Source organism: Alligator sinensis, unplaced genomic scaffold (assembly GCF_000455745.1).
Source record: "Alligator sinensis unplaced genomic scaffold, ASM45574v1 scaffold1165_1, whole genome shotgun sequence".
Classification (NCBI taxonomy): Eukaryota; Metazoa; Chordata; order Crocodylia; family Alligatoridae; genus Alligator; species Alligator sinensis.
The window spans coordinates 1,055,231-1,066,116 of NW_005842477.1; the positions used below are offsets into that span (position 1 = coordinate 1,055,231).

At 50.5% G+C, this 10,886-nt stretch overlaps 1 protein-coding gene across 3 annotated transcripts; it reads right to left on the bottom strand.

Moving 5' to 3' along the window:
- Positions 1 to 1,366: 1,366 nt before the first annotated feature.
- On the bottom strand, positions 1,367 to 10,861 carry CHTOP (chromatin target of PRMT1). 3 transcript variants are annotated; one of them, XR_003095779.1, is made up of 7 exons: positions 10,704 to 10,861; positions 10,023 to 10,104; positions 8,357 to 8,510; positions 4,919 to 5,105; positions 4,599 to 4,736; positions 2,471 to 2,806; positions 1,367 to 1,762 (listed from the first exon to the last, which is right to left on the bottom strand). XR_003095779.1 is itself a non-coding variant. In XM_006030963.3 (7 exons), exons 2-6 carry the CDS (start codon positions 10,085 to 10,087, stop codon positions 2,604 to 2,606), a joined length of 747 nt encoding a protein of 248 aa, XP_006031025.1. In that variant the 5' UTR covers positions 10,088 to 10,104; positions 10,704 to 10,861; the 3' UTR covers positions 1,367 to 1,762; positions 2,571 to 2,603. The 3 variants fall into 3 exon arrangements, 2 of the variants coding, with proteins under 2 accessions (XP_006031025.1, XP_025068435.1); XM_006030963.3 differs by having other exon boundaries at positions 2,571 to 2,806; XM_025212650.1 differs by having other exon boundaries at positions 2,571 to 2,806; positions 4,919 to 5,102; positions 10,704 to 10,860.
- Positions 10,862 to 10,886: the final 25 nt, after the last annotated feature.

Genomic DNA, 10,886 nt, shown 5'->3' on the forward strand with positions numbered 1-10,886 from the left:
CGGGACGGCTGCGGAGAGCAAAACTATCAGCAGGCGCCACCGCGCTGCAGTGCTTCTGCACAGGGCGGGCGGCGAGGAGCCTGCAGCCGGCCCAGGGGGTGAAAAGCAGCTCGTTTTTTCCCGACGGAAGGGCTCGGGGGCCAAGCTCCGGGCAGGCCGGAGAGGGATGCTCCTCTCTGCTGCTGGACTCGCCGGCCCACGCACAAGCCCTGCCCGCGGGTCGGACACGAGCGGGGTGCAGGCAAGGTGCTGGCCGTAACAGCGCGCGAGCCCTGGGCTGGACGGGCCCGGCCCACTTGAAGCCCATCAAGGCCCAGGGATCCGCGCCTCGGGGAGACGCGAGCTGGGCAGCCGTGGAGAAGGTAAGGCGAGAGCAGACCGAAGCCCCCAGGCCGGAGCGGCCGTCTCCCTTTCGAAGGAAGCCTGTCAGGGCTGTGGACCAAGCCGGAGGCTGCAGCACGACGTGGCCTTGGGAAGGGCGAAGATGGTGCTTCCGTGACTAACCTCGGGACGGCGGCTGTGCAGAAAGCGCCGGGAGCGAGGGGTGAGGATCGGGCTCCCCCCTTGCATGACGCGGCGGCAGCACCACCTCGTGGTGGAGACAGATCCCAGCAACGGAAGCGATTTGGGGGCCCGCCCAGCCCTGAGCTGGAGTTTAGGGCCTCCAACCGGCACCAACACCGCCCGGCGTCCCAGACACAAACCCCTGAACCTCGAAACAGGGAGGTTGGGAAACCCGCTGAAGCTCACTCAAGCCACACAGTTAACAAATGAATGAGACTCGTTAGCACCGTCACCACAAGCTGCAGAAGAGACCAAAAGTGGCAAAGAGGAGCTGGAGGGGTTCAGGACAGCAAATTCCAGGCTGGCATCAGGAAGCCTGCGTTGGCCCCCTGCAGGTCTCAGCTGCCACGCGACCAGGCGAGCTCTGCAGCAGGAGCTCCTCACGTTTTCCACTAGCACCAGCAGCTCCAGGCAGGGCATGAGCCAGGAAAGCCATAGCGCTGGAGGGCAGTTCCCTTCTTTCTCCCCACATGCAGCACAGTGCTTGGCCCTTCTTGAGGCACTGGGAGCACCCTCCACCCATAACTCCCCACTCTGTTTGAGGGCGGCTCCAGCCCAACCCAGCAGCCAGCCCTGAGGAAGGGGTAGCTGGACCCACCTTCCAGCAATAAATGTGGTTTCCAGCAGTGACTGCTCAGCACAGGAAAGGCCGCCACTGCTTAGAAAGCAGCTTGACCCCCCCCAAGGCAGAGCGCAAGAGCTGCACTCAGCTGTATTGGGGCAAGAATGGCATGAGCCGTGCTTGACCCCCTCAGGGTTACCCCTCACCGCGCTCAAAAGAAAAGCTCCAGAGCCCCAGAGATTTTTGTCATTGTTTCTCCATTGTTACAACGAACCAGAAATACAAGATTCCATTGAAACCGGAACAGTTCACAGAATGGTGGTAAATTAAAACTTCGGGGGGAGGAGGGGGGAGAACAAACCCGTTCTCAACATCTAAAACCAGCCGCATTCTCAAAAGTGCCCAGGAGGCACTGGAGTCAACCTGGACCGAAAGCTTGGTTTTGGTTACGCTTGTCACTCCAACCAGTTGTGGACCCAGTGTTTCCGAGACGGTTCTACCATGATTTCCTTTCATAGGTGCCGCGCGTGGACCTGCTTCAACATCCTTAATGCACGAACTAGGTCTTCTTCTAGGTTCCGGTATGTAGAAACCAGTAGTGCTGTCCCTTCAGGCATGATAGAAAAGAAATTCAAACTATACCCCAAATGAAAAAAAAAGGAAGAAAAAAAAAGTCAGTCCTCTGTGCTGTCAGTAATAGAATCCCAGCAATCAAATCCATAGCTGGGGAAGAAGGGGGGAGGGAGGGAAGAGTTTTGATACAAAATGAAATCATGACATGTCTAGAGAGCACTACATTCTTAAGCCTGGACTGGACTGGTGTGACAGGCACAGGGGAAGAGGAATTTTGGTACCTTCGGTTGGGTTATTGCAATTAAAAAAAAAAAAAAAAAGACAAAATGGCAAATGTCAAGAAAATTTCCCACTTGAGCCACACTAAAGGATTGACTCTGAACCTGAACAGAACCATCAAGTGGAAGAGGCACGTAACCATAGGATCCCACAGCCCGTGTTCAGCACCAGGGAGCACTTCCCCTAAAAAGCATGCATCACAGCAGACGTGCAGCACTTCCCCCCCCCCCCCCCCCCCCCCCCCCCCCCCCCCCCCCCCCCCCCCCCCCCGCCAAACGAGCACTGAGGAAGTGTGTGCACCAGCGCTGGCTGGTAGGCCGAGCATCCCCAGCACTGGATCCAGTGGATGACTGCAAGTCTGTCACATTCATGTTCAGAGGACTTCGGAAAAGAAATATATATATGTATATAAAAAAAACAAAAAAACCAAAAAACCACAATCCGGAAAAGGTTTCATACAACACAGAGTATCAAAATGTAAAAGGAACACACTAAAATTGGATCTCTCGGTAGGACAGGGCTGCCCCCCCTCCTGCAGCTCCTTCCAGCAGGAATCAGGGTTTCCGTTTTTAGCTTATGGGTATTGACATACACATCAACTTCAACGAGTCTCTCACACGGCCCTTCAGTCGTTGGTCTCTGGATCTGTCTGAGCCATGTATGCATCCAGCTCGGCATCGAGGTGTCCTTTTGTTTTAGACATGTAAGCATCTAATTGGTTGTCCAGTTGTTCCTTGGTTAGCGCAGGGCGCGTGGATCCTCTTCCTCGGCCTCGACCTCTGCCCCGGCCACCAAAGCCCCCTCGTCCCCGGCCTGCCAGGCCACGACCTGAGTGAGACAAGAGCCGTTACATGCTGCATCGCACCTAGAGACGCACATTAAGGATCCCGCTGGTTTAGCTCCTGCGCCTTCAACTTGGCCATGTCCCGGCCTCCTCCTCCCATCAAGCTCTCTGCACTGGTCTATGGGGCATTGTCTCCTGTGCTGCCCCTGGGCTGGGAGTGGCTGCTTCCTTCCTGAGCCAGAAGTACTGTCCTTTCCTCCTTCAAATCCACCCCCACAAAGCCTCTGATAGTCTCCCTGCCAGACTTTCACACTCCTCAGCTGTCACCCTGTGCACCAGGTTTGTCTAAGGCACAGTAACACACTGTCGAATACCACGTCTACCACTCTAAATGCACGCTGCCACATGACTGCACTGCAAAAACTGCAGGCTTGCTATTTGAGCATCTTGCTGATTGTTTAATATAGTGGCGACTGACATGAAGCAGTGGTTTTCCCTTTAAACCAGACATCCAAGGCATCTACTGTTGTGCAAGACCCTGCTATTGCAACATCTAGAAATCCAGACTTAGTGAGATCTGCAACAAGAGCCGTTCGAACAGAGCCAACAGGTAATACAGATTTCTGTATGGCTATCAGACCAACTGACCAGTACGAAGGATAGTCTGATTTGAGACAGAAGCCTAGAACTTGTCTACAGGAAACCAACCAGCAGTAGTTACAGCACGGTAATGGTATCGCTGTAGTTCAGCTAGTTGGCTTTCACAGCACTGACTAGTTACATCAACCATGAGAGAACCACGTTGGTTTTTGCAGCGAGATGTGACAAAGGATTGCAATCAGCTGTGGCCTAGCCTAGGTCACCCCACCCAGTGCACATCCAGTTTCAGCATTAGAACCCAGAGGGACTAGGCAAGTAAGTACATTCATGTCCCAAAGTTAATTTACAAAGCAAGGAAGTTCAAGTTCTTGCACGGTATAGCACCAAGTAACAAGGCCAGCCACAGACATCCAAAGTCCCACTGACTGATTCTTGCTTGAATCATGACTAGAGTTTCACTTTCAGTGACATTCCATGAGTCACATCCTATATTTGCTCCAGCACCAGTCTCTCTCATTTGGGGACCTCCCTAATGTAGTACTTCGCACTGTGAAGAGCACCTAGTATTTAAAAGTCAGATTCAGTTTCCAAGGGGGGGGGGGCACACGAGAGAAAAAGAATCCAGGTAAGCAGAAACTTAAGAAACTTATTAGTTGGGTGTAGGACTAAAGCCTCCCATTTATGAAGTTTTTAGCCTCTTATTTAAAACACAGATGTTTTAGCACTTATAGTTACAAAGGTTACATTTCCTTCATGCTCTGGAAAGCTGGCAGATATAGGAGAGCTTTTTCCAGATCATGTAGATAAACTACTGCAGCTGGGATGATGTTGTTGGGGCTGGACCTGCTTTGAACAGGGGGTTGGACTAGAAGTGACCTCCCAAGGTCCCTTCCAACCCTCATTATCTATGATTCTACTCCAATATGATTGCCACTACTTGAAGCATTACCCAACAGGCAGCATGACACTAATGAGGCCCTGGTCTAATTCACCGCCGCTTTTCAGAACCCTGCAGGCAACAATGAAACTGTCATGGATCTTATCAGCATCAACACTGCTACTATTAACATGTCAGCAAATGGAAATGCGATGCATGTAATATGAGGCTGCACGCTGGGTACAAAGGGAATTCTAGTTTGCAGTTGCATATGCATATTATAATTTAACCCAGATTAAAACAAAAAGATGCTCCATCTTGTTTTACCCCTCATCCCTTCCAAAATGACATGCACTCACCTCTGCCACCAATTCCTCCACGACCCATAGCTCCTCTGCCCAGGCCTCCTCTCCCAGGTCCACCACGACCTCTGACGCCACCTCTTCTCAGGCCCATTCTAGGGGAAACACCACGTCCTCCCCGAAGTAAACTCCCACCTTTGATGCAGCAAGAGGATGATAAAAAGAAAGCATGAGTAGGCAGAAAGGCATCAAAACTCAGCAAAGCTTTGCTTAGCTGTCAGGATTATTCCCCACCCCAGACCCCACAATGCCCATGGGTGCTTTTGTTTGCTGTCAAACATCTAAAGTGGATGCCTGGACTCATGGAGTGCACTGACCTCTGAGGGGGATGCCTCCTCTCAGCAATCCTCTTGCTCCACGTCCGCCACGCATAGCTCCCCGCGGCAAGCCTCTCTGACCCATAGACAGCCCTCTTCCTCCCATGGCACCGCGAGCGAGGGGTCCTGCTGGCCGGCCTAATCGTGCTTGAATATTACTTTTACCCAGACGCTGCTTTAAGCTCTTCTAGAATGGAAGGATTTTTAAAAGAAAAAAAAAAAGAAAGAAAGAAAGAAAAAAAAGAGACAAAAGTCATGTAGCTATCAGGGATTAAGGCAACTGGTGTAAATGGAAAAGAACCTCCAAAAGCACAGGAGGAACAATCTTCTGAAGGGCTACAAATCCACTGCGTGTGTTCAGCTCCTAGAGAAAGAAAGTTCTTGCCAGGGAGAGAGAGCGCTCGCAAAGCACAGAGCACTGTAAACTACCTGCTGACAACAGAGGCGAACAGATTCAAAGTTGGGAGTTCCAAGGGCAAGATGTACCTTCATTCTGCAGACATTCCCACTGCGGCTGCAAGCAAAGCCAATGCTTCATCACTTAGATGAGCTGCTGCGTTCCACGTGGGGCAGGGGCTTAATACCAGCAAGGAGCCCCACGGGTGCTTTGAGACACAGAGTTGCTTTGGCAGCAGAAAAAGCCGGGCTCTACAAGCACATGAGACTTGTACAGCTGCATTCTAGTAGTCAGACACTCGAGAGTTTCTGTTCCAGCGATCTCAGTGCAACAAGCCTATTGTGCACCTGCATCTCAGGCACGAAACAAGGTTGTGGGTTCTTACGTAACTAAGATTCTGCCCTCACCACCACACCCACTTAGGAGGCAGAAGAGGCAAGAAACAAAGACCGCTACAAAGACTGTTCCTTCACTCTGAATGCAACATGAGTCCAAGGAATGCGTGGACTAAGATTATATTGGACATCTAAATCCATTTCAGCCTTACTTCTGCTGTTCGTTTGCATCTGACCCTGTCCCGGGTTCTGCGTGTTTGGAAAAATATGTTAACAAATGCAAGGCCTGCATGGCTGAATGCCTCTGGGCAGCTGTCACAGCAGTCTAATCCCACATCAGCTGATGACAGAGAAAGTACACTGGTGTCTTCAGTTACAGGAACAAGTTTTTCCCATTTCATTGTTTTAGCCAGAATAATAGCCATTAGATAAGAACTGCACGGGATGTGTGCACCTTCGCACAGCCTGCACTTCCCCACTGCTCTCACTGGGACAGGGCTCTGCAACAGCACAAAGCTTCTTGCTTGGGGGAGCCTGGGGGTGGGAGCATGCAATAGGGCCACACTTGTTCTGAGCAAAGAGGACTTGACAGTTCATAGCTATGACGATGTGGCTTCTCTAACAGTTCAACAGTGCACACAGGACAATCCCCGCAAGATGGAATCCTACGATACCAAGATCCCCTTTGTGGAACTTCTCCTGGGACCACCCAGCCAGGTTGTACCAAGACTATGGAAGTTCCCTCTAAGATTTGTTCTTGGCTGGCCTGAAGAAATAGTGAAATTACCAAGCTGTTCATGGTTCCGGGGGGCATCCTGGCCAGGACATTCAACACAGGCAGAGCCCAGCCAAGCTCCTCTGAATGCCAGATACCTGAACTTTCTGAGTCAGAGTGGGTGATAACCTCTGAGCAGCAATTCAGCACTATGAGTGTGCTCAAATTTCCCCAGTAGGACAAAAATGCAGCTGTCCTTATCTTTAAGATGAGCTGGGAAGACGACTAGTCTCAGCACGCCAAGCTACCCACCTTCTGGCTGCACCTGCACATTAGATTACATGCATTTGCAGAATGCCTTCTGAGGTACTCAACATGGATTCCGCCCTCAGCCTCCACAGGCTTCGTTGGACTGCCATGTTTTCTGCTGACTGAAACGGAGCTGCATTCTACTGGCTTCTTCCATCAACAGCCTCACCCTACATTTTATGCTCAAACACCTGAGCAAGATTCAGAGCAGCGTTTCATCCTGAAAGCTGATAAGCATACTTGCTGGACTGTAAACAGATGACACTCAATGAGACTGTCTGTTTCCTGTCCCCAATTCAGTCAGTAACAAAGGGAATGTTCAAGGTACCACAGGTGGAAACCCTTATGAGATTATACTCCAAGGCTCTCCTGATGGAGCCTTCAGCTAGCTGCTTGTACAGCTTCTGTTTAGGAGCTCCAGGAATGATCTGGGGTGGTCCTGCTTTGAGCAGGGGGCTGGACTAGATGTGACCTCCTGAGGTCCCTTCCCACCCTTGTTTTCTATGATTTTATGAACATAACCAACACCTGGGTCTGATTTCAGGACAGATGGCTCACAGGCTGTTTCTTATGCAGTTGCTTTTTCATGCAGAAGAATGTAAGCCCTAAACCCCAGCATATGCCCCAGAGAGAGATTCTCGCGACGTGACAGAGCCGCTCAACCACTAACCTTCCAGGGTTTTCTCCTAGTGTGCTAAATGATGCCAGGGATTATATTTAAACTACTGCTCTGGTTGAGTCAGAGAGTGGTGCCATTTAAAGCTAATACACAGCTATGTGGTACCACCCTGCAAGCCCAGGTTTTAATCTACTCTTATACCCTTGCACTGTGTGCGCGTGAATACACACTTCAAGAGGAACTCTCTAAGCCTCCCTTTGCTCTAACACAGAGTCATCACGGGACAACATACACTCACAACCATTAACTAACATAGTTTCTCACCCATCTCAAATGAGGTTACCAGTGCTGCTAAATTTCTTTCTGTGCACTGTGTACTTACTGCTACCCTAGCAAGGCTTCACATCTTGCAAACCCCATCCTTTAAAACAAAGCAGTGGAAAGGTACATTTTAAATGACGTTTTGGGTTAACCAGGTCAAATGTGCTTAAATTTCAGGAACTAAAACAGATCCTCTGTTACTCTGGCATGTCTATTGAGCAACGAACACCACAAAACGTACCTAGCCAACTGCTGGCAACAGGACCTACTGAGGAAAACAAAAGGCAGATACTTAGCATCAAGTGGGTAACCCAGAACTGGAAGCCACACCCTGCAGTACAAGAACATGTAGTTTAAGGAATGAAGGGTTCAGCAGATCCAGAGACCAGCATGAAAATATTTCTGCTGGGGGAGGGCAGGGAATGAAAGCAGGTAAATCCCAGCAGTAGCCCCCTCTTGTCTGGGAAAAGAGAAAAAGACAGCAAGGAGATTTAAACAATACGCAAGGTAAAGGCATGACAGGTAGGCCAGCTTCACTCAGGGGTTTTAGCTAGTGACAAGCTGTGGCAGCATTACTGCTCTTCAGTGGCAGTAGGAGGTTCTAACTTCTCCGCGTGTCCCCCCAAAATTTTCAGTTCTCATTTTCAGGAACACCTTTTGAAATCCATCACGTCCTGAAAAGTCACCAGCTGCTGACAGGTACCACCAACTGTCTGCAGTGGAATATGACCCCCTCTCTCACCTGTTTAAGTTTCAAGGCAGCTTGGACAGAAGGTCTATTCTCCATCTGCTGGGCCAGTCTTCTGTTTCTGGCACTGGCTAGCTGCTGCTGCTGCTGCATGGTTGCCCGAATATTCACCGGCATCGGCTGTTTGTTCTTCAGCATATTAGTAAAGCTTCAAGGTCGAACAAAATGGGTGTTTAAATAAAGTTTTAATAAAAACAATTATTGGCATTTCATGGCTCTCAAGACTGGATCGCCAGATCCCATGACCTTAAGTAAGAAGTGGTACACTCAGATCACGTCATATGCGAGTTACGTATCCTTGTTTTCCATAAACGTGCAAGAATCGGAAACTTAGATATGGATAAAGTGTAGCACATTAATTTAAAAGTGATAAAGTTACTGCTTTTAAAGGTGGAAGAAGGTATGAAAAAAAACAAGCAACAAGCAGTGATGACCATGACAGATGGGAGAAGACATTATAAAGAAACAGCAAAGCCCACTAAAGTCTGACTGCAAAGCCAAGACAACTGGTTTGGGGGAGGAGGGAGGAAGAAGGGGAGAAAACTGACTTGTTTAACTGGACGTCTCTCGTAAGTAGAGTTGGTGCTGTCACCTTGACACCAGAAAAGCAAACCTTGGGGACAACGCTTTTAAGGATGCCAGATGCCGCTATCTGAATATATTAGTTTATAGTAGGATTGCTTTTGCATTCAGGATATTCTCTGGCATATTAAGGATCTTCCACCTTTAAAAATTATACAGAAGGGTACATACTGCCAGGAATTAAGCTTCCTTATCAGTATGAGATCAGGTTTCTATGGTGTTCAGAGAGCTCTACAAGATGATGAAGTTAAAACTTTACAGAATTATGGATATGGACTAGCCCAGCCACCACAGGCAGGCAGGCATAGCGCGAACTTCCTGGCTAGTCAGCCCCAAGCACTGGCCCAGATTACGTCTCACGCAGTGCTCGCTAGAACAGGAGCTGCATAAAAATGACTTCATTTCTCCTTGGCTTAATGATATTAACACTTAATCCAAGAGTGATTTAGTAAGGAAGTGAAATGTGATTGGGAGCTTCGCTGTTAGTTCATCATATTATATTATATTGGCAAAAGCTTCATGGCAGACAGAGAGAGAGAGAGAGAGCGCAGCAGAGTATTTAACAGAGGAAATAAGAAAGCAGAGCCAAGAAATGAGAGAGATGGAGATGAAGCGAAGCGTTTGCCTCTTACAAGGTCCAAGAACATTGTTAAAGGGCCTTTGGGCTGGTTTTGTGGCCTGCTGCATGCCTCTTACAGGCGACACCACACGCGTGTCCACCTCGGACAAAGCAGCAAGCCTCCTGCAGCTCCGGTAACATGCTACCATGCTGCAGCGTCAACTATATAATGTAAAAACATGTGGAAGAAAAAGGGAGTGTGCGAGGTTTCTTTGTACAACACAGCCCACCATAGTTATGTCTCAAATTATTAACAGTTACTGACACAAGCCTCCGAAATAACTGCCCTTTTAACCTCGTGTACCACATGTGTCGAGACTTAAGACAGAGGTGCATAGCCATTACTTGGTTTTAGTTAGGTTAAAACAGGGCAGAAACCACGCTGGTTTTTGACACTGGACACAGTGACAAATTAAGTACAAATTTCTTATGAGCTGAAGTTGCTGTTGGCTTCCTCACCGCTCGTTCAGAGACATCTTGGTGGTGCTCTTTAGCACAACCTTCGGCGCCGACTGCGCAGCCATCTTCGGGGTGAGAGAATCTGGAAAGCAACGAGAGGCAGATTTAGCAGCAAGACGCAAGACCACGCGCTTGTTTTGCTACGTACCCCGCCGCACAGCCACAGCCCCTTTTGCGGAGACAGCCATGAGCCCAAGAAGGGCTGGCACGAGGACGTGACAAAAACCACCCGAGCGACTCGCGCTTCGCAATGCTGGAAACGCGCGTCGCCTCCTCTCTCAACACGTGGCCTTACTCCCCGTAACGGATGGAGAGACTCACGAAGCAGCCGATTAGCGGCACGTTTCGGCACCAGCCAAGATCGTGCTCACACACCTGACTAACCACCGAACCCCACGGGCACGCGGCAGTGCCTGGATGGACGGCTGCGTCCAGGCACCGCTCCTCCATCTTTACGGGGCCGGAGGAGCCCAACGCGCCCTGTGCCGCATTTCCCCTACTTGGAGACGATCCGTCTCCTAAGGCGGCTGCGGCCTGACCCGAGGTCAACTCCCACACCGGCACGTCGTGAAGACGTGCGCAGCTCAGGGATTGCCGAGTCCGCCAGGTCCGAGGCAGATGGCACCTCCCAGGAGGCTCCTAAACCCGCCCGGCTGCCCCGATGGGGATCACGGCATTTACCGCTCAGACGACTGCAGGCCTCAGGAAGCCGCCGTCCGGCCCCGGGCAGGGAAGCCGGCTGCGGTCGGTGATAATCTGCAGACTCGGCTTCCCGCGGAGCCAACCCCTCCCCCTCCAGGCGCTCGGGCCCAGCCCGCCATGGCGGGGAAGGGGGCGCCGCCCACACCCGCGCCCCCCCGGGCG

What these genes read in the sequence shown, in the direction of transcription:
- CHTOP (XM_006030963.3), bottom strand. Translation starts at nt 10,087, where the DNA reads ATGGCTGCGCAGTCGGCGCCGAAGGTTGTGCTAAAGAGCACCACCAAG. An exon ending in CTGCCTTGAAACTTAAACAG is followed by an intron (nt 5,106 to 8,356) that starts GTGAGAGAGGGG and finishes CTTCCATTCTAG; the next exon opens with AAGAGCTTAAAGCAGCGTCT. An exon ending in TGGAGGAATTGGTGGCAGAG is followed by an intron (nt 2,807 to 4,598) that starts GTGAGTGCATGT and finishes TGTCTCACTCAG; the next exon opens with GTCGTGGCCTGGCAGGCCGG.